Source organism: Physeter macrocephalus, chromosome 11 (genome assembly GCF_002837175.3).
Source record: "Physeter macrocephalus isolate SW-GA chromosome 11, ASM283717v5, whole genome shotgun sequence".
NCBI lineage: Eukaryota > Metazoa > Chordata > Mammalia > Artiodactyla > Physeteridae > Physeter > Physeter macrocephalus.
Window position 1 is genome coordinate 137,489,807 of NC_041224.1, and position 23,954 is coordinate 137,513,760.

Genomic DNA, 23,954 nt, shown 5'->3' on the forward strand with positions numbered 1-23,954 from the left:
CACACACACACACACACACACACACACACACACACACACACACACACACAAAAATTCTTTTTAATGTAACAAATTCATTCTTAACAGCAATATTACCCACCTTCAACCACCAAACCTTTTTGACACTATAAATATTTATAAATCACCATAAGACATGAATGATGATATTTGGCTTTTTGTTCATGCACTTGTTAAAAGTTGAATACTTCTGCATGTAGTCTGTATTTAAGAAATATATTAAGCTTTTTGTGTGCTACCTAGGGTCTAGCATTTTAAATTTTTAGAGATATGATGGATAATAAACTATTTACCTTAAGATAATAATTAAATTTAATGTTAAGTTAATATAGTCAGTAGATATAAAAGGGCTTTTATACACGAAGTAATTTTTAAAAACTGCTTTCTATTGCTTTTTTGCTAAGAAAATCAGCAGAGGAGTGATCTAAACTATATGACCTGGATTGAAGAGAGGCTTACATACTTTAAGCATCTAAATCTGAATTTAATTTATATTGAATCCCTAGCACTAGTAAGTGTTAGAGGCTGGTTTGAGCCCAGATCTTCTACCTGTATGTCCAGAATTCAGTTGCACATATCCTAGGACAGGGTAAATAAATTTAGATTTGATTTTGTGGTAGTACATAGGCATATTTTTAGTGTTTATTTTCAAGGCTGGGTCAGATACAACTTATGTAACAATTCTATTCTTTGTTGAAATTTCCAGAGGGATGGTGTTTGTCTATATAGATTTCTTTTATAATCTTCTAATTTGGTTATTTAAAATACTTATTTCATTTAGGTATTTTTTGAAATTGGTTGTTTTGACTTTTCTTCTCCACAGAGTTACAGTGAATGGTTGCATGGATTTGAAAAGAGGGCTAAAGAATGTGTGGCTGGAACTTCAGGTTCAGAAGAGGTTAAGGTTAGTTCATGAAGTGAAGTATTTATATTTTAAAGAAACATAGAAAAAAGAAGTAAATCAGAATTTGTCTTTATAAGCTTGGGAAAGATAAAGGCTATATTATGAGTAGAATAGTGATCTTTTCAGAAAGTATAAGAAGGTGGTTTCATTTTTTGTACATTTTGGTGGAAATGCTATTAAGTCTTCCTTGTGTTTCATTTGTGTACAAAGCTGATCTTTCTCGTTCCTTTAACTCTGTTATCTTAGTCATTTCTAAAACTGAATATTTAACTGTCTCTTGCTCTCTTTTTAGCTTGGGTTTAGAAAGTAAAGATCAGTTGATAGGTAGAAACTGATTGGTTTGCTAATGTATCCCCAAATACATTATTTAGGAGTATTCAGAGCCTAGATGTATTTTTTATCCTTGACTACTGAAATTTGGGAGATTAACTTTTTTTGTCTCTCAAGTGGCATGAATAAAACCCTCTTTCCCATGGCATTGTGACCTTACTTCACATGTGGATCTGCTTTGATTTTACTGTCTCACTAAAGAGTGACAAGCCTATTTATAAATTGTGTGATATATTTTGTATTAAACAGACTCTAAGAGCTTTATTAGGAAAATCAAATGACCAAAAAGGTAATTGAACTTCATTGTTACTTAAGAAGGTTGAAATGTAGTGATTAATAATAAAATAGAAACCATTTGTATAATATATACCATTAAGCACTGAAACAAATTTGAAGCACAAAACTTTCTGGTAAAACTAAACTAGAGAATTTTTCTTTATTGTTTGCAGGTTTTAGAGCACAGGTTGAAAGAAGCTGATGAAATGCACACATTGCTACAGCTAGAGTGTGAAAAATACAAATCCGTCCTTGCAGAAACAGTAGGAAATGATTTTTAACCTACATTTTAAAATAATTATTAACATTACTTAGTTGCTTAAATAGTTTATCTTGGTATTAGAACATGAATTTTTCAGAATAACTATACTTTTGTTTATAGGAAGGAATTTTACAGAAACTACAGAGAAGTGTGGAGCAAGAAGAGAATAAATGGAAAGTTAAGGTCGATGAATCACAAAAGACTATTAAACAGGTATTTTAAAAAGAAGAGCTTAGGGGAAAAAAAATAAAAGGGATGTGTGAACAATTAAAAAAAAAAAAAGCTTAGAGTAGTGGTTCTCATAGTGCGGGCCCTGGATGAGCAGCATCAGCGTCACGTGGGAACCTGTTAGAGACGCACATTGTTTGGGCCCCCCAAGGCTTACTGAATGTGAAGCTGTGGGGTTAGCAGTCTGTGTTTTAAAGAGCCCCCCGAATGATTCTGATGCCCACTGACGCTTTAGACGCACTGGTTTAGAGTACGACTAAAGAGTGATGATACAGAGCGCAGAGTGCTTTGGAAGTTAAAGAACCACAGTGTGATAACATAAGGCAAAGAATATTTGGTGTTCACAATAAGTTTTAAAACACAGATGTGTGACTCATGATATAGTATTCAAGAAAAAGTTAGTAAGTACTTCTTCTGTTCATGGGACTTGAATATTATTATGTAGTCTTAGTTTTTCTTCTGTTTACAGTTGTCCCTCCTCCATGTCCATCAAGGAATTAGTTCCAGGAGTCTCCACAGATACCAAAATCTGGTATCTTGGATGCTCATGTAGAATAGCATAGTAGTACTTGGGTGTGGTAAAGAGTGCCATCTCTTGCTCACTTGTTTTCCTGGGCTGACCTGTGCAGAATCTAAGGTTGCTGATGGTATTCTATATTAATGCATTTGGGGATTAAGTACAGCTGATTATTGTTAATTACAGTTAATTAACAATTAACTGGACCTAATATAATACTATGCAAATGGGGTAGGTTTTGACCACAGTTTAAATCAAGTTAAATGTGACACTCTAATTTTTAAGATCTTTTAAAATTCAGTTATGGCTTTAAGTGAGATACATTAAAAAAAAAAACCTCTGAAGTGTCTGATTAAAATTCTACAAGATAGAAAAGCCTCTCTATCCTTGGTGGTTTAACTTGGTCATATAATTATTTCACATTTCAGATGCAATTGTCATTCACATCTTCAGAGCAAGAGCTAGAGCGATTAAGAAGAGAAAATAAAGATATTGAAAATGTATGTTATCTCACCGTTTGACTTGTAACCTATGGACTCATTTTTTAGCATTAACGATTGTCTCACAAGCTGTGTTTTAAGATTTCTTTTGTCTTATGATGTGGTTGTTATGCCTTTAAGAATATCTTGGATAGTGTTTCAGATGGTATAGTTTTATATTCATAAGTGTCATAACTTTTCATTGTAGGGAAGCCTCTTAAATATGTCTCTTAACTTCTCCTTCTTTGTTGCACGGCTAGCTGAGAAGAGAACGAGAGCATTTGGAAATGGAGCTAGAGAAGGCAGAAATGGAACGATCTACCTATGTTATGGAAGTCAGAGAGGTACTTACAATAGAATTTTTTTCAACCTTGCTTCTCAATTTAAGTTAAATTTATAACAGAGTGATAAAATATTTCAGTGCAAGTTGTTTCTGGCAGAGCTTCCAAGTAGCATACAAACATGGGATATCATAAGGAAATCAATCTTAAACTCTAAACTTCATTGCAGCTGAAAGATCTGTTGACTGAATTGCAGAAAAAACTTGATGATTCATATTCTGAAGCAGTAAGACAGAATGAAGAGCTAAATTTGGTAAGAAGCTTGTTCTCCACGGGGTATCAAGTAGGCTCTGAAAACACTTGTGTTGACATGTGGAGAAACCATCCAGACTTTTTCTCCTTGCTAACACCTTTAGCTTGGCATTTTTATAAGTTTAAGATAATCTTCATATTCTGATGACTCAAGATGGTCTGTCTTTTCTTGATTCCTAAGATGATCCTTCTTTTCTTAGCTCCTAACAATGGCATGTTTGGCTTGCAACTCTTTTTCAAAATTTTCCGTGTTTTATAAAACCAAATTTCCTCAACAGCATTATTTTCAGTGAATAAAGAAATGAAACAGACAAAGATTGGCTGAGTTGCAAAGTTTCTCTTCTCAGAGTTACCATAGTTAACTGGGCCTCTTATTTTCTAACCTGGAAGGAGATTATTGAAGGTGGAAGATACATATTCTTCATTCAAGGGCAACGATTGAAAGTAGCTTATTTTAACTGGCCTTTCTACACATTATAGATAACAAAAAGCTTGTGGAATTCTTTATCATCATCGTATTTATTCAGAGCATAATAATCCGAAAACTACAGACTCAAAGTTAGTTAAATGTTGTATAAAGACAGGGTACTCTGTTATTCCCATTCTTAAATTTTCTGAAAATTTACACTGATTGAGATAGGCTTGTTTGTTAGATAAACATGACTATCTTATTGTATGTTTGAAACAGTAATCATTATGTCTATCTGTGACTTTTAAAAATTAAGAATATGATTAGATTTTTTAAAAGTACTTGAATGAACTCTAGTACAATTGCAGTAAGTTAGTTTTCTCCTTACTATAAGTTAACGCTGCCAAGTTTGGAATTTTCTTTTTAGTACTGCTGTATGTACCAAAGAAAATTTCTTAACTCATTCATGTTACACAGTGTTACAGCAGTGATCTATGGGAATCAATTTTCAGAGTAGAGCTCTCTATGAAATGTACACAGAGTCCCCGACACACACACACACACACACACACACACACACACACACACACACACCCCTTTCTGTTTTTGAAATAAAATTTGCCTTTATTTTACCTTAATTGAATCATTCCCACTGCAGTGTGGGAATGATTCAATTAAGGTTTTATGCATATGTTTGCTATACATTGCACAGATTGGTACTGTGATATGCAACAGCTTTAAGTGATATACTTACCCTGTATTGTGTTTTTTAAAAAAACACTTCTACCTACAGTTGTTGGAGATTTTACTTTTCACTTTGATGCTTGGTGGCTGACTCCAGTGCAGCATCAAACCCACAGGATTATGGTTGAGTCTCCGTTCAGTCTGATGCTCTCTTTGTATATTTTGACCCTTTACTTCTTCTGTCAAGAGGTCATTTTGAGTGATATTTAAAATTTTTTTGCCTTGAGTTTGCAGTCTTCATTTTAATCTTCCTGTTTGCTTTTTGCTCAGGGTAACTGTTGCCACATTTTAAGATATATTAAAATAATTTTGTTTGCTTATACATTGTGTGTTCACTGGGCCAAAGGAATAACCTCTCTGATGTGTGAAATCAGAGTTAAGTAAAGGAGCAAGAACTGAAGCATTTGGGATAAATAAAGTTCCCAAAATAAAATTTCCAAATGGAATGTCCTGCACTAATTCTCTCTACATGTTTGAAATGTCAGTGTCTTATATTTCCCCCTTTTGGGTTTCCAGAACTGTTTGAAATGCTGTGCCTGTGGGTGAGAGACATAATTAACTTGATGAGTTTAATAAGAAAAAGTTATCTTTTGTCAGTGAGTCCATTTCCCTCATTCTTACGTAATCAGAATAGTTACTAAGAGAACAGTCATTACGTATTAGCTCTAGAGTTTAATAGAGCTTTATAACTGTTTCAACAAGTTGGTTGAGATGTATATATTAAGACATGTCTTGTTGGTATAGTTAGGCCAGTGTGGTCTTGCACTCATCTTTCTAGTGACATCTTAAAGGATGAGTGACATTTAAATTTTTGAAGATTTCATTTAACTGGATTTGTAATCTTCTGTTCAATGTTTTTTTTTTTAAATATCACACAATTTATTCTTCTTAACTGAACTATATAGGTTAAGAAAGCCTTTAAACATTTAAAAACTAGTAAAATTTCTTATGACTTGCCTTTTAATTTGAAATAAATGTGAGTGAACTGCCCTATGAATAGTGAATAGTAATACTTTAAAAAAAGTAATCTACTGGAATTTGATGGTTTTGTTTTTACATTTGCAGTTTTCTACTCTCAACTCTAGTTTGTTTCTGTAGCTTTTCTTATGTTTAGCTTTACAGATTGGAACCTCCACTTCTTAGCTTTTCTATACATCTGGTGCAGCATATTGGCTAATCCACTGTGCATAATAACTGTTAGCGATCCCATTCTTATTCATTCTTCAGTCCTAGAGGTCTCAGCATAATCAAAGCAGGAATCAAAGAAGGATGTGAATTAAGTTAATTGTGGTGTTCCTGTATTTTTACAGTTAAAGAAGCAGTTAAATGAAACACTTGCAAAACTTAGAACTGAACAAAGTGAAAGACAGAAGGTAGCTGGTGACTTGCATAAGGTAAGACACTGCTTGTCCTGAAGATGCCGTATCATATTATGTTGTTCCTGGAATCTTAAGCAGACATAGTGCTAACCCTGGATTCATTCACATAGTGCTAACCCTGGATTCATTCTTTTGCATCATTACATTAATTTGTTTATAAATTTAAGCTGTTTGTTATACAGTTACATATTTGGAACTAGACTTTTTGGCTTGTTTTTCCATTCTTAATTCGCTTCTTCATTTCATTATATTTATATAATTAATTGCTTTGTAAAGTGTAGATTAAATTTTGAATTCAGTTGATGTGACTTTTAAAATTGGTTACATCTATATATTTTTTATTGGGATTTGCTTATATAGTCATTTACAAAGTATGTTTCTTTTGATCTTCATGAATGTGAAAGAATTATATATAGACCTCTAATGTTTCAGAAATTCGTCCCTTTATTTCTTTGTAGAAATATGTTTTTCTTAATCTCATATGTAGATGGGCGATTTTTAGGATTACATTTTTTATTCTTTGCGTTAGGTTGACAAGTTATTTGTAATTCTGTTTTGAGGTTTTTAATAGTGTAATTCATAAGTGCTTTTATCAAAGCTGCTTTAGAGCTAAGATTGTGTTCATAAGAGATCTAGTCATTAGCAAAACAAATTCGCCACTTTTTTAAGGGTTGAAAAATATTTCTGTTGGTTCTGTATGATTATATCATAATTGTTATGCAAAAGTCTACGAATCTAGAGTTGCTTCAGATTACTTTGATGTTGTCACCAGTAGATAAAATGTGAACTTAAAAAGTTTCATTAGGTTTGAATCCTACTGCTACCACTTCCGAGCTGTGTGACCATGGGGCAATTATTTGATCTTTGCAAGTCTCAAGTTTATCTTCTATAAAATGGCATTTACAAGGGCTATTTTGTGAATGGAAAATAAATTAAGCATGTGAATTATTAAAAAAAAAGTTTCAGAGCTCTGACTTAGATATATGATACATTGTCAGGATTGAGCAATCTGATTTCTATTTTGATAACGTGAATGTTTGATCACTGCACAAAATATAAAGCTTGCAGTTTTAGCCTAGCAATTTATTTTCTCAGAAGGTACTTTAAGGATATTAACCATTGCTCAAAGATATGGATATGCCATGTTATTTGGCATAAAATGGCAACAGTAGTTGAAAGTGAACTGCACCATATCTATGTAATAGAAATACTGTGCAACTCTTAATTGGAAATGCACATAAATATTTATTGACATGTAAAAAGATAAAATGCTTCGTCAAACAGCATGTATGTTAAAAGCCCATTTATAGAACATTTTCTACCAATTTTCTGTTAGGACATATATGCACTAAAGAGGGATCTAGACTAGGAGTCAGCAAACTCACAAACTGTTTTAGGATTTGTGGGCCACCTGTAGTTTCTTTCATGTACTCTTTTTTTGTCTAGCACGACTCTTTAAAAATGTAAAAACCATTCTTAGCTTGTGAGCTCTACAAAAACAGGCTGTGTGTGGCTGGATTTGGCTGACCTCTGATCTAGACTAATGTTAACCTAAATATCACTGTGGTTATTTCTGCTTTTAATTTCTTTATACATTTTCTGCATTGTTTGAACTTTTTAAAATGGTGAGCATGTGTTTTTATAATCTGGTGGGGGAGAAAGCTATTTGATTTTGGGGAAAAAACTGAACAGGTTGGCTTTAAGTTGTATTTTGAGAAGAGCTTTAGTTTTGTACAAAATATAATGAGTGTAAGAAAATCACTCATTTTTTTTCTTGTGTATATTTATCAGTTGTATTATTCAGAGGCTCCATATTGCTTTCCTCACAGGCTCAACAGTCACTGGATCTTATCCAGTCAAAAATAGTAAAAGCTGCTGGAGACACTACTGTTATTGAGAATAGTGATGTTTCCCCAGAAACGGTATGCATTTTTTTTAGCTCCAAATCTCTGGGCTAATTACCTTGTAAATTATGTGAAGAATAAAAAATGTACAGGATCCATCTCTGCCTAAAAAAAATGCCTCTTTAATGTGCTTCTATCAATTATGTTGCATTCTTAACTCAAGGTTGTTTTTTCTTTGAGGTATCTTATCTGAAATGCAGTGTTCTTATTAATGTTTGTTTTCACTTTAGCTTGGTGAGATATTATTTTGTTAATGTTTAGGTTTGTGGTGGAAAGTATTACGGTGTACTGCTTAAGAATGTAGACTCTGCTGCTTGTGTTGAATCCTGGTTCTACTATCAGTAGCTGTGTGACTGACTTAGGGGAAACTCTTTATCCTCTCTGTGCTTTAGTTACTCCATCTGTAAAAGGCAATGATATTAGTACCTATCTTGTAGGATTGTTGAAGGGAATAAATGAATTACTATACAAAACACTTAGAATAGTGGGTAACACTTAAAGCAGTGCCGCAAGTTTAGTAAGAGCTCAATATATGTTAACTGTTATTTTTCTGTTGTTACGAATGTACTCTCCTTTGGTTCCTTGCAGTTTTTTTTCTGAAAGGAGAAATGGATTCATATTTGATATTCATCGATTCTAGATTTTTCCCTTTGTAACCTAGTGACATTTATAACATAACTTTCTTTGATGCAAACTAATTTACACCACTAGGTAGCAAACACTATTGCTCTATGTGGTTTTTATTGTCAATTTTCATATCATCTTTCAAATTTTTTTGTTTGTGTTTAAAACAACAATAAACTATTTTCGGTTTTGGTTGCAAATGCCTTTTTCTTGTGCTCAGAGTTTTTCATCTCTTCCGTCTTCTTTTTAGGAGTCTTCTGAGAAGGAGACAATGTCTGTAAGTCTAAATCAGACTGTAACACAGTTACAGCAGTTACTTCAGGCAGTAAACCAACAGCTCACAAAGGAGAAAGAACACTATCAGGTATTAGGTAAGAATAACTGAAGTATTACTGTCTGTCTGTAGATAATTGACATAGTGTGTGTGTAAATGTATGTATAGTGTGTATTCACTTTAAATATAGGAACTCTTGTTACCCTAGTGGAAATATTCCCTCTTTATCTCTCTCAGAACCTCCAAATGACAGCTTTATAGCTTTCTTGGAGTTTTATTTCCATCTTGTATGTATTTTTTGGTCTTGTAGCTTGGAGGAGAAAAAAACATACCTTATCTTTTTTTTTTTTTTTTAATATGTAAGTTTCATGAGTATAGCATTTTACATGTGTACACTGCAAGGTGGTCACCACCACAAGACTAGTTACCATCTATAACCATACAGTTGACTTCCTTTTCCCATTTTGTCCACCCTCCAACTCCCTTCCCCTCTGGTAACTACTAAGCTGTTCTCTTTTATGAATTTGTTTTGTTTTGTCTGTTTGTTTTTTTAGATTCCACATATGAGTGAAATCATATTGTCTTTCTCCATCTGACTTATTTTACTTAGCATAATACCTCCCAAGTTCTAACCATGTTATTGCAAATGGCAGGATTTTCTTCTTTTTTATGGCCAAATAGTATTTCACTCTGTGTGTGTGTGTGTGTGTGTGTGTGTACATACCACATCTTCTCTGCATTCATTCATTGGTGGACACTTAGGTGGTTTCCATATCTTGACTATTGTGAATAATGCTGCAATGAACATATCTTTTCGAATTAGTGTTTTTATGTAAAAACCCTTCTTCTTTGCCTCTTTTGACCTTTTTACAGAACAGACTCATAACTTGTTTACCTAGGTTTTGTTCATTACCATAATGTCTGCAACTGTTTCTTTAGTTTATCCTGATCTTAGTTCTGGTAAAATATTTGTGTGATTTCTTTTTTTTTTAATGACTTGGTAAAATAAAGTGACTATAATGTTTTTACTGAGGCAAGATGCTGAACTGAAAATCAAGTCATCACAGTTTCTTTACATTGGAAGCTGAATTTTATTTAAGTTTGCTGTGGGTAATCAGAGAAATCCATTTTTTAACTCCTGAAGTGAGAGTCTTAACTGAAGATAAACAAACCAAGCTATAAAATTTTATTGCCCATATTACCTGGAAATGCATGTTGATTGATTTGATTCCTGGGTTTTACCTGTTTAAGAATGACTTAAGTCACAGTGCCTTGGGTTATTAGGGTGTTCTGATATGCACTGAATACTTTAGATATTCTTCCTTTTGAAGCTGTTTGTTCTATAATAATCGTGGTGTCCTGGACATGAGTAGGGTGGCATGTGCAATACCAGGGGGCAACTCATCACTGAATCGTCCCTTTCAGAACCCAAACTTAAGACTCTTAGGTTATACAGAGGCCTCGGGATAGGTTAGGTGCTCTGGAAAAGTTGGGATGGACCTCCATCTTGATTACAGGGGCATTCTGTCTCACTTTTGTAGAATGATTATCCTCTGGCCTGTCTTAGCATACGCTCTCCTTTAAAATGCTGTTTCAGGTCAGTTACCTCTAAGAAGACTTTTCAAATAAACCTAACTCATTCTTATAACCTGTCAGCAAAAAGAATTATACCTTAATCTTTTATCCTTGGTAAGCTGACCTCTCAGTTGCCTAGAGTTAAATTTCTGCCACCTTACCACCCTTCCCCAAATTAGAAAATAACCTCGGTTCCTGCTTCCCAGGGCAACTTTCCTTCCCACATCTTCAGTCCTGTTTCTTCTCTCCACTCACTGCTTCTGTTCAGTCTTGAAAAATGCTCAAATATATTATTTTAACTTTGTACTTTCTTTAGGTTACCACCCTAATTTTTTTACTTCACTGTTTAACAAAGATTCTTAAAAGAAGAAACTATTCTCACAGTCTCTTGCTACTAACTACTCCATTTCCTCTAGAATGGCTTCTCTTTCTGCCATTCCGTTGAAACCATTTTTGCTGAGGTCATTCATTAATGATTTCCTAATTGCTAGAGCTAATACAGGATCGTCTTTTGCATATAAGATACTGAAAATAGTTGTGAATTATTCTAAATATGGTGAGGTCAGTCCTTAGGCCTCTGTTTTCTAAGGGAAGGGTTTCTCTTCTGAGAACCTAAAAAATTATAAGATGGCCTGTTACCCTTTGCTTTTAGACCTTGTCAGTAGTATCTCTCCAGCATCTCAAAAGTGTTCTTCAGTATTTTCTTTTTCTTCTCAAACATGTGGTCCGAACCATTTTTGCTTGCCTGTTTCCACATTGGCCTTAATCATATTAAATTTGAGACTTACACTGATCATTGGTAGTAACACTTTTATTTTTCCAGATTTTTTTCTTCCTAATTTATAAAAATGTAGTGTGTAATTTGTTACAAGAAATACATATAACCTGGCAACACAGCTAAAACTGAACTGTTGTTTAGCAGGCAGCTCACCTAAGTGATAGATAACTCAGCATTCTTTTGTTAGCTGATGAACTTAATTTCAAATTTGGCAAGTGAAAGGGCGGTTGAGTGGTCAGCAGTGTATCATGAAGGATAGATGGATTTTATGAAGCTAGAGGTCCACCAGCACTTGAGAACTCTCTACTTGCATAGGTTCTACCCAGCATTGACAGTGATAACCCCTCCTTAGGGATCTCTTGGTTCCCACAGCTCTTCTTTATGCCCTTTAAATGTTTGTGTTACCCTCAGGTTTTTAACTTCAGCCATCATTTTTGCTCAGTGTATTCTCCCTCTTGTCAGCTCTTTTAAAATTACTACCAGATAATTAAATTGGAAATACAGATTTCTTAATCATCAGAATTTATAGGTTAATGTCTGATGTCAAGAATCTCTTTTTTTTCTTCCCTGCTTTACTTAGGTATACGTTATTACTGTTTTGTTTTTTTTTTTTTAATTGAAGCATAGTTAATTTACAATGTTGTTTTAGTTTCTGGTGTACAGCAAAGTGATTTAGTTATACACATATACATATATATATTCTTTTTCATATTCTTTTCCATATAGTTTATTACAAGATATTGAATATTCAATATATTGAATATTGAACCTTATTGAATAAGGTTCCCTGTGCTATACAGTAGAACCTTGTTGTTTATCTTGTTTTTTATATAGTAGTTTGTATCTGCTAATCTCAAACTCCCAGTTTATCCCTCCCCCAGCCCCCTTTCCCCTTGATAACCATGTTTATTTTCTATGTCTGTGAGTCTGTTTCTGCTTTGTAAATAAGTTCATTTGTGTTATATTTTAGATTCCACATGTAAGTGATATCATATGGTATTTGTCTTTCTCTTTCTGACTTACTTCACTTAGTATGATAATCTCTAGTTGCATCCATGTTGCTGCAAATGGCATTATTTCATTCTTTTTTATGGCCAAGTAATATTCCATTGTATGTGTATACTACGTCTTCTTGTTGATGGACACTTATGTTGCTTCCATGTCTTGGCTCTTGTAAATAGTGCTGCTATGAACATTGGGGTGCATGTATCGTTTTTAATTAGAGTTTTCTTCAGCTGTATGACCAGGAGTGGAATTGCTGGGTCATATGGTAGCTCTATTTTTAGTTTTTTGAAGAACCTCCATACTGTTTTCCATAGTGGCTGCACCAGTTTACCTTCCCACCAGGAATCTTACTTCTTTTTAGTATATACTACAAGTACATATGAATTGTTTAAGATAATGCTGTACATTTTCAGTAAGAGAAAAGCTATTTTTAAAAGACAAAAATGAGAGAGATGATGTATAGTAATTTAGTTTTCGAAATCCTAATACACAGAACTTAGCCTTTCTTTGAGTCATAGGGGCATTTGTCTTGCGCCCTTAATTTGTAAAACAATTAACCCTTCTTTTCTTCTGGAAGTCTCCCTGCTCATCTGCTATCCTTCTCTCCCCACCCCTGCCACCTCCCCAAACAGAAGGCCGTCATCCGCCCACCCCCCTTTTAATTAAGGTAATTTTTTTTGTAGCTTTGGATTGTTAACACTAGTATTTTGTAGTATACTTTTTTGTTTCCAGATGTCTACTTTTTCTTGTGTTTCATATCTGCCTGGCTTCTAAATGTTCCAAGTGTATGTCCAACTATATCAGAAGACTTTATCACCCCATGTCTTAGTCTGTTTGGGCTGTTATAACAAAACCCCCATACACTGGGTGGCTTAAACAGCAGACATTTATTTTTCACAGTTCTGGAGGCTGTGGAGTCTAAGATCAAGGCACCGGTAGGTTCTGTCAGGTGAGACCCACTTCCTGGTTTAAAGATGGCCATCTTCTTGCTGTGTCCTCACATGGCAAAAGGGGCAAGGGAGCTCTCTGGGGTCCTTTTTAAAAGGACACTAATCCTATTCATGACAGTGGAATCTCCTAAAGGCCCCACTTCCAAATACCATTACATGGGGGTTAGAATTTTAACGTAGGAATTTCGGGGGACGGGGGCGACACAAACATTCAGACTATAACACCCAGGATCCTTTACCTTGGAACCTGTTTGTGGAATCATGTGGAAGGAGGCTGATGATTTTAACAGCTAACACTTCATGAATGTGCCTCTAAGAATGAACATGCTTCTAACATATGGTCATTCATTTAAATTTTTGCAACAACCCAGTGCAGTAGATAGGTAGGGATGATGGTGATGATGATGATTATTATTAATATTATTACTTATTTTTTTATTCCCATTTTACAACAGACCCAAAGAAGTTCTGTAAGTTGCCCAAAGTCACACAGCTAGTAACTGGGTGAGCTGGGATTTAAATTAAGGTGGTCTGGGCCTAGACCTTGTGCTCTTAATCTGTACTTTTCTTCTCCCTAATTCAAGCACTGTGTGCTCTGATCCTTGTCACGGCTTTCTTTTCTCCTCATTCTGTCTAATCCTTTGTTGCCAGCTTCTTATAGTTTCTTCCTTCAGTTCTGGCTTTTTCCTAAAGTTGGTAATTTGGTTTGTCAGTATTGAATTGGAGAGGCTCTTGATGTTATCCAGGAAAAACTGAGGTGAAATTTTGTCTATGTGTTTTGTCCTCCTTACTCCCTTTAACAAATAGATTCTTTCATGATACAGTTTTCTCTTGTTTCTGAAAGGAAAAAGTTCTTTTTTGGTGCTATTGGAGTGTAAGGGTTAATGTTTCAGACAAAAACTAGCTTTTATTTCTACACTTTTACACTTGATTGTCATATGGATCAGGTTTTCATTTTGTGTAATGTGTTTACACAGCACTTCTTAGTTTAATGTACCAGTGGGCTATGTAGACTTTCTGATCAGCTGTTAATCTTGTTTTAATTAGAGAACATGATAGCCAGTGATAATTTTGCTTTTTAACTTTCTAATTGCTTCTTTTCCCCTCAACTTTTTAATTTTGAAAATTTTCACACTTAGGGCTTCCCTGGTGGCACAGTGGTTGGGAGTCCGCCTGCCGATGCAGGGGACGTGGGTTTGTGCCCCAGTCCGGGAGGATCCCGCATGTCACGGAGAGGCTGGGCCCATGAGCCATGGTCACTGAGCCTGTGCGTCCGGAGCCTGTGCTGCACAACGGGAGAGGCCACAACAGTGAGAGGCCCGTGTACTGCAAAACAAACAAAAAAAATTTTCACACTTAATGAAAAGTTGAAAGGATATATAACACTGACACCCTTCAGCTACTTCATCTCTTTATTTGTGTATACATATTTTGTTGATGTCAACACATTTGAAAGTAACTTTCAAATAATATGACATTTTATCCCTAAGCACTTAAGTATGTATCTCTTAAGAACAAAGACATTCTCTTACAAATCCATGGTATCACTGTCACATCCAAAAAGACCAAAACAGTAGCTCTATAATATCATCCATTTTAAAGCCCATATTTGTGTCCCCACTTATACCCGAAATATCTTTTTAGCTATTTTTTCCAAACCAGGATCTAGTCAAACTTCACATGTTGCATATGGTTAAGTCCTTTTAGTCTCTTTAATGGCTTTTGAAGTTTAATTTCTTTAGTCATTTTATCTGACTTGGAAAGCTTCAAAAGACCTTAGAAAATCTCTGTCTGAAGCTTAAATTATTTATTTACCCGTGGAGAGTTGTAAATTTCAGTTTCTTTCCAGTGCTGCTCACTCACCTTATTAGCTTTACAGTCTCTTGAGTAGAACAGTAATACAAATGGATTCCCAATGTTGTTCTCTTAAATGTTTTCTAAATAGGATTTTTTTTTTTTTTTTTTTTTCCGGTACGCGGACTTCTCACTGTTGTGGCGTCTCCCGTTGCGGAGCACAGGCTCCGGACGCGCATGCTCAGCGGCCATGGCTCATGGGCCCAGCTGCTCCGCGGCATTGTGGGATCTTCCCAGACCGGGGCACGAACCCGTGTCCCCTGCATCGGCAGGCGGACTCTCAACCACTGCACCACCAGGGAAGCCCCTAAATAGGATTTTTAAATCCCTGTATTATTCTCAGTTTAGTCTGAGATTTTGTTTCACATATTTAAAAATCCACCTTCAGAAGCTCCTTCTGAATCCTGAGATTTTTCTCTTATTTTTGATTACCATTAGTATTAATTGTTCTGATCTTAGTTGAAAAGGCCATGCTAGATCAAATGGCATATGTCCCTAGATAGGATTTTTAAATCCCTGTATTATTCTCAGTTTAGTCTGAGATTTTGTTTCACATATTTAAAAATCCACCTTCAGAAGCTCCTTCTGAATCCTGAGATTTTTCTCTTATTTTTGATTACCATTAGTATTAATTGTTCTGATCTTAGTTGAAAAGGCCATGCTAGATCAAATGGCATATGTACTTTTGGTATTTGACAGATGTCTTCTGATTGCCTTTTGTTTCTTTGTTTTAAAATGAATTTCTTTCTTTCTGATCTTTTACAGAGTGAAGTAATTGGGAAACTGTTCATTCAAGGATAACAGAAGGCATTGTATTATATTTTGCCAAATTAAAGCCTTATTTATGTTTTCACCCTTTCTACTTTGTCAGAAACACTGAACAGAGTTTTGTCTTTTCTAATCCTTGTTAGACTACTGATTTAAAGAGAGAGAAAAAAAAAGCCAACTCTGTAGACACCTTCAGAGTTTAGTTTTATAATAAAAACTGTTTGAATAATTAGACCTTTACATTCCTGAAAATAAAATAAACATGTAATCTTTTATCTTATTTTGCTCAATAAAATTGTTCAGAAGATCAAAAGTGGTAAGGACAATGTAAAATTTAACATTTTAATACTGATATTGTACACTGTTTTACCTAACATTTTGGGAAGCAACTGCCTCTGACTTCAACTCAAGAAAACACTTTTTGTTGCTAATGTAATCAGTTTTTGTAATGACGTCAGCAAATAAAGGGATGCTTATTATTCAAACTGGTTTTGATTTTCGTTGAGCTTTAACAGATTTTATTAGCACTTAGATCAACATAATTTAGAACACAATCATTAATTGCAACTTCAGACAGGGTAGGTTTGTTGCTTGTACACCTTCTCTAACTAGAGTTCTGGGTCTTCTCTGTGGTTCTGTGCAATGTAAACTGTGTCCTGAAGTACTGTGGGTTACAGAAAGGATGGGGCAAGTATTGGGTTTCAGACCTACCACTCCTGCTTCAGGTAGAAGAGCTCTACTTTATTTTTACTATTACTATTATTATTTTAAGTAATGATTAACTTTTTTGTTTCCTTCTTATCAGACACTTTTACACAGTTTACATATGTTATCTTTTTTGTTGTTTGAACATGTTGATAACATATATTATCTTTTTTTTCTTTTTCTTTTTAAATAATTGGCTGAAAACACTGAGCGCTCAGATGCTAAATAACCATTGACAAATGTCTTATGCCATTGAATATTAAAGTACCTGCTATGTCATATGGTGGCCTCCTTGCTGTTTCAAGCCATGCTTCTACCATGGGGCCATTCCACTTTCTGTTCTTTCTGCTACAGCTCTCTTCTCTTGGGTGTCAGTCTTGGCTGGTTCCCTCACCATCATGAAATCTGCTTAAATGTCACCTTTTTCATCAGGTCTTGACTACCCAGTATTTCCCCTGCCTCCCTATCCCCCTACCTGTCTTGGTCTATAACATTAACAGTCCTCCAGTATATACTTGGTCATTCCTTATACCCCTCCCTACCAGAAAGTTACCTCCAGGAGGGCAGGAACCATCTCTTTTGTTCCTTGCTTTATCCCCAGCCCTGAGAAAGTACCTGACACTTAATTGTGCTCAAATATTTAAATAAATGGATGAAGTTCATTTTTACTTTTTATTTATTTTTTTGGCCACACTGCATGGCTTGTGGGATCTTAGTTCCCCGACCAGGGATCGAACCCGGGCCTGGCAGTGAAAGTGCCAAGTCCTAACCTCCGCACCACCAGGGAATTCCCGAAATTCATTTTTATACCTTGAGGATTATCTAAAGTGGTGCCTTCAGCACATAGCACCTGCACCAAATAGTATTTCTAAGGTATATAGAGAGAAACTGAAGAAGCTGCTCATGGCCATTGGTAACTGGCCTGGGAGTTTGGGCTACCCCAGGCCTTGGCTGCTTTCAGCAAACCACTGGGAAATTGGTCTGAAGGCCAGCCAGATGCCATATCATTGTCATCTCTTTTTCCTTTGCCATTGCTTATAAAGGTACTCATGTCTCTGCCTTCTGAAAGAAACAAACAAATCCCACTTTCCATCTTATAAACCTCTTCTTCTATTCTTTTTTTTTTTTTAAATAAATTTATTTTTGGCTGCATTGGGTCTTTGTTGCTGCACGCAGGCTTAGTTGCAGTGAGCGGGGGCTACTCTTCATTATGGTGCGTGGGCTTCTCACTGCAGTGGTCTCTTGTCGCGGAGCACAGGCTCCAGGCATGCGGGCCTCAGCAGTTGTGGCCACGGGCTCAGCAGTTGTGGCCCGCGGTCTCCAGAGCACAGGCTCAGCAGCTGTGGCACACGGAGTTGCTCCATGGCATGTGGGATCTTCCCGGAGCAGGGCTCGAACCAGTGTCCCCTGCATTGGCAGGCAGACTCCCAACCACTGCACCACCAGCGAAGTCCTTCTTGCTATTCTTGCTCAGAAGAACTGTGTAACTGTATTATTTTTCAACCTCCTTATATGTTTGAATTAAAAAAAATTGCAAGAGATTTTGAGGATGCAGTCTAATCTCTGATTAATTTCTGTTCCCTCCCTCAACATCCCAACCAAATACGTGTTCATCTTTTTGCCTCTGAAGTGGCAGGAAGTTCACAATTAGGTACAATTTTAATTGTTAATGGTTATTAAGTTATTGTATTGAAAGTTGTGTTCCTGTTACAGCAGTTTGTCCTACTTCCTTACTCCAGAATCACATAGGAAAAGCGTACCATACTCCCATTCAGTTATTCTTCAAATATGCCAAGATAGCTATGTTCTCTGAAGTCCATTCTCCTCTAGGTTAAATATCCCCAGTTCCTCAGTTACCCTGAATGATGGAAGGCTAAACTAACCTACTCGTCTCATCCATCCCCAGCTGTCTACCCTTCCCCAGTGTCTTATAGGCAGATCGCTGGGAGAGGATGGGAGCATCAAAAGAGAGGTCATCCGTGTCCTCAGTCTCTAGTGGCCCCTCTTGCCACTGTTAACAGCCAGTTGAGGCAGGAAGCAAGCCCTGAGAATATTTCTTAGTTTGGGAAGTGACTACAAGAAGAAGAAAATGACCACTGTAGTTGAGAGCAGACATCTTGATCCCTAGAAAGAACGGAGAGATGTGGAAGGGAGGAGTGACGGGATACCTGAGAAGCAGGCTATATCCTTCAGTTTGGTGTAGCAAAACTAGTACATTTCTGGGAGGTCAGTGACACTGTGTAAGGCTTGAGCACCTTGTAAGTGTTCACCCCAGCCGCAAGAGGGCAGCACCTGTATTGCCCATAGAGGGTTAGAGGCAGGACCAGATTTTCACATGTCTTGCATCGCAGGACGAATCCTATATGGGCATCTGCCACTTGTGAGATCTGCCCTAGATGGCGTGTACAGGAGGAACAGTGATCACCAGAAGGGGGCTGCATTTGCACCTTCGGTTGAGTAAAGAGATGTTTGTCCTTTGACCCCATTCATCATCTGGGTCCCCAGAGTAGGGAGGGCAAAGGAGGAGTTAAAGAACAGTCTCCTCCCTGTTGCTGCCACTAAGGCCAGTGACAGTGACCTGGACTTGGATTAGCTGCAGTTACAGGACAGCTGTGGGATCTGCTCAGGTGGTGCTTAAGAGAAGAGGGAGGTGCTGCACAAAGACCATGCTTGGGAAAATGAGGCCAAATCCAGCCTGTTCTACCAACTGGTTGATAGATTCTTCTCTTTCTTCTTGACTCAGTTTTTGTCATTCGTGTTTTCCTCAGAAATTGGGCAATTTCATATTCAGTGGTGGAATTCTATTATGACAGTTAACACATAAACACTTATACAACCTACCACATGCCAGACATTTTTAAAGCACTTTACTTGCGTTAACTCATTTAATCCTCACCAGAATTTGTTGAAGGGGTGCTTTTATCAACATCCCCATTTTATAAATAAGGAAATTTGAGGCACGGGGGGACAATTAAGCAAGGTCTCACAGCTACTGACTGGAGGAACTAGGATTCCATCCTCCAACTTAAGCCTTCTGGCTTGCTTCTCTTATTGGCTCATTGGTATATATATCCACATATATGTGTGTGTGTGTGTGTGTGTGTGTAATTATGTGTATAATTTAAATTTATAATTTAAAAAATATACTTTTTTTTTAAAACCTATTTGTTCCTGATGTTATTGTACCTTCTCATTTTCTCTTGACTGTACTTTCCAAAGGATCTTCAACCTCAGTGGTTCTCAGAAGTGTGGTCTGCAGTGCTCTGGGCATCGCCGGGGCCCTTTCCAGAACTCCAAAAGGTCAAAACTACTTTGATAATACTGAGATGTTATTTGCCTTTTTCACTGATGGTGTTAAAACAAGTAGGTAAAATTGCTGGTGCTTCAACAAGGATCAAAGCAGTGGCTCCAAACTGTGTTAGTAGTTACTGTATTTTCACCACTGTTCACTCCCAGTAAAGAAAATATCGGATTCACTTAATGTCTTTTCTGATGAGATCAGTAGTGGTAATAATGAATGTGCTTTTTTGTTATATAAAATGAAATGTGTCAATGTTTGGAAGATCTGCATAACTCTGAACCAATATTTTCCAAATGACCAACACACAATGTTGCAAAATCAGGCTTGGGTAAAAGAGTCATTCAAAGAACAAGACCAACTAACGGATTTTAATGTAACAGAGTACAAAAAGTTCATTGATAGGGTTTCAGACTCTACATTATGATTAATCTTTAAGAAATTGACGTGTTGAGTTTTGCTGTTGTGTGAAAGAATATCAACAATTACCTGAAATGGCTACTTCTCTGTTTTCCAGTGACATATCTGCATGGGGCCATATTTTCTTTGTATACTTCAACCAAAACTACATGTCACAACAGGTTGAATGTAGAAACAGTTGTCTTCTATTGCCATATGTTAAAGAAATCTGCAAACATGTAAAGCAATACCAATCTTCTCACTACATCTTTTTGGTTTGTTTTGTTATGGAAAATGAAGTTATATTTCACGAGAACCTGTTATGTTATTATTTTAAAATAAACTTTAAAATGAGCGTTTATAATTTTTTCTTGGCTTTAACTTCTACTTCATTGAATATTAATAGAAATAACCAAAGAGCTTTTAAAAGTGTAAAGGAGTTCTGAGAAGAAAAATTTGATGGCTACTGGTCTAGCATATTGTTTTTTTCCAACAGTTTTAAAAATTATACCGGGCAGTTCTATCAGTACTTTCTTGTATTTTGTTTTATGTTTAATTCATATGTGGTTTTATCATTTTCAGTCTTTTTACTTTCTTTGCATTTATTTTGTTGCACTTTGCCAACTTCTTGTCTTTAAATTTTAATTCATTTATTTTCAGTTTTTCTTATTTTCTAATTCCTTTCAGAGGCTGTAAGTTCTCCTCTGGACTTATTTGAATCCCACAGATTTTGATATGTGGGGATTTTGCTGTCTTTCAGTTCTTATAATCATGAATATTTCAGATACACAAAATCATGGAAAAATAATAGAAAAAAACCCGTGTACCCCACTCAAGATCACATATTAACATTTTGTCATATTTGCTCGAGGTTTTTTTTTTTTTTTTTTAATAAAAGGAACAAAACAGTTGGTACAGTTGAAGCATCTTGTGTACCTCTCCCTGATCCCATTTCCCTCGCTTTCCAGAGGTAGGCACTGCACTGAAGGTAATGTTTATCATTTAATTTTTTTTGAAGTATAGTTAATTTACAATTTTGTGTTAGTTTTAGGTGTACAGCATAGTGATTCAGTATTTTTGTGGATTATATTCCATTATAGGTTATTACAAGATAATGGGTATACTTCCCTGTACTGTACAGTATATCCTTGTTGCTTATCTATTGATATTTTAAATATAGTAGATTGTATCTGCTAATCTCATACCCCTAATTTGACCCTCCCCACTTCCCTATGGTAACCACAAGTTTGTTTTCTATATCTGTTGAGTCTGATTTTATTTTGCATAGGCATTCATTTGTATTACTTTTTAGATTTCACATACAAATGATATATAGCATATGTCTTTGTCTGACTTATTTAACTAAGCATAATATTCTCTAGGTCCATCCATGTTGCTGCAAATGGCAGTAGTTCATTCCTTTTTTATGGCTGAGTAATATTCCATCACACACACACACACACACACACACACGCACGCACATCTTTTAATCCAATTATCTGTTGATGGGCACTTGGGTTGATTCCATGTCTTGGCTATTGTAAATAATGCTATGAACATTGGGGTGTATATATCTTTTCGAATTAGGTTTTCATTTTTTCTGGATATGTACCCAGGAGTGGAATTGCTGGATCATATGGTAGTTCTATTTTTAGTTTTTTAAGGACCCTTCCTACTGTTTTCCATGGTGGCTGAACCAATTTTCATTCCCACCAACAGTGTACAAGGGTTCCCTTTTCTCCACATCCTCTCCAACATTTGTTATTTGCAGGCTTTTTGACAGTGGCCATTCCATTAGGTGTGGAGTGGTATCTCATTGTGGTTTTGATTTGCATTTCCCTAATGCCGAGCATCTTTTCCTGCTCCTGTTAGCCATCTGTATGTCTTCTTTGGAGAAATGTCTGTTCAGGCCATCTGCCCAGTTTTTGATTGAGTTATTTGCTTTTTTTGATGTTGAGTTGTATGAGCTGTTTATATATTTTGGATATTAACCCCTTGTCAGTTGCATCATTACCAAATACTTTTTCCCATTCAGTAGGTTGTCTTTTCATTTTGTTGATGCTTTCCTTTGCTGTGCAAAAGCTTTTAAGTTTAATTAGGTACCGTTTATTTTTCCTTTTATTTCTTTTGCCTTAGGAGACTGATACAAGAAAATATTGCTACGATTTATGTCAAAGAGTGTTCCACCTATGTTCTCTTCTAGGAGTTTTATGGTTTCAGGTCTTAGGTTTAGGTCTTCAAAGCATTTTGAGTTTATTTTTTTAGAAGGTGTGAGGGAATGCTCTAATCTCATTGTCTCACATGTAGCTGTCCAGTTTTCCCAGAACCATTTGTTGAAGAGACTGTGTATATTCTTGCCTCCTTTGTTGTACATTAATTGACTGTAGGTGTCTGAGTTTATTTCTGGGCTCTCTGTTCTGTTGTTCTATGTGTCTGTTTTTGTGCCAATACCAGGCTAATTTGATTTTTAAAAAAAATTTTTGTGTCACCACAGAGGAGTTTGTGCAACTTAAAAAAAATTTTTTTATTGAAGTATAGTTGATTTGTGTTAGTTTCAGGTGTACAGCAAAGTGATTCACTTATACATACATATATATTTATTTTTTTCAGATTATTTTCCCTTATAGCTTATTACAAAATATTGAGTATAGTTCCTTGTGCTATACAGTAGGTCCTTGTTGGTTATCTATTTTATATATAGTAGTATGTATATGTATTTTGATTACGGTAGTTTTGTAGTAGAGTTTGAATACTGGGAGGGTTATACCTCCAGCTTTGTTCTTTTTTCTCAAGGTTGCTTTGGTAATTCTGGGTCTTTTGTGGTTCCATATATTAAATTTTAGGATTATTTGTTCCAGTTCTGTGAAAAATGTCATGGGTATTTTGACAGGGGTTGCATTAAATTTGGGAATTGCAGGATATCTTTCCATTTCTTTGAATCATCTTCAGTGTCCTTCATCAGTGTTTTATAATTTTCACAGTATAGGTCTTTAACTTCCTTGGTTAAGTTTATTCCTAGGTATTTTAATATTTTTTGATGTAATTTTAAAAGGAATTGTTCTTTTACTTTCTCTTTTTGATATTTCATTATTAGTGTATAGAAATGCAACAGATTTTTATATATTAATCTTGTATCCTACAACCATGCTGAATTCATTTATTCTAATAGTTTTGTGGTGGAAATTATCACTTAATTTCATGTTGTTATATGATTAATACATATACATGTATCCAAGAAACAACATGTAATAGTGTTTTGCATGTTTTTAAACTTTATATAAATTATTCTGTCATTTGCTTTATTAGCTTAATATTAGTTTTAAAATTCATACATGCAGCTTTTATTCATTCATTTTTAACTATGGACATGCTACAGTTTATTTGTACATTCCTCTGCCAATAGACATTTGTCACCAATTAAAAAAATTTTGTGTTAACTTTTGATTTCCTTTAAGCTAAGAGATTTTTTTTTTGAGCGTGTGTATTTTCCACATCATGGATTTTTAAAGTATTGCTTTTGAATATTATTGCATTTGAGTCCGTGAACATGACCTGTGACAGGTCATGTTTGTTTATTTTTTGTTTGTTTTTCTCCTTAATATGTGGAGACTTTAGAAGAAAGAAGAATTGTAAACCAAAAAAATTATTTAGTTTTGGTTTGAAATAAAAGAGGTTATCTGC

At 35.5% G+C, this 23,954-nt stretch overlaps 1 protein-coding gene across 1 annotated transcript in view; it reads left to right on the top strand.

Annotated features, from left to right (window-relative positions):
• The window catches only part of KTN1 (kinectin 1), a 138,840-nt gene extending 118,266 nt beyond the window's left edge, over nucleotides 1-20,574 (top strand). The window contains exons 35-44 of the mRNA XM_024133698.3: nucleotides 842-922; nucleotides 1,702-1,791; nucleotides 1,911-2,003; nucleotides 2,964-3,035; nucleotides 3,275-3,358; nucleotides 3,525-3,608; nucleotides 6,071-6,154; nucleotides 7,969-8,061; nucleotides 8,918-9,038; nucleotides 19,796-20,574. Coding sequence (XP_023989466.1) covers nucleotides 842-922; nucleotides 1,702-1,791; nucleotides 1,911-2,003; nucleotides 2,964-3,035; nucleotides 3,275-3,358; nucleotides 3,525-3,608; nucleotides 6,071-6,154; nucleotides 7,969-8,061; nucleotides 8,918-9,038; nucleotides 19,796-19,947 — 954 coding nt within the window. The 3' untranslated portion in view covers nucleotides 19,948-20,574. The remainder of the gene's footprint in view (nucleotides 1-841; nucleotides 923-1,701; nucleotides 1,792-1,910; nucleotides 2,004-2,963; nucleotides 3,036-3,274; nucleotides 3,359-3,524; nucleotides 3,609-6,070; nucleotides 6,155-7,968; nucleotides 8,062-8,917; nucleotides 9,039-19,795) is intronic.
• Nucleotides 20,575-23,954: the final 3,380 nt, after the last annotated feature.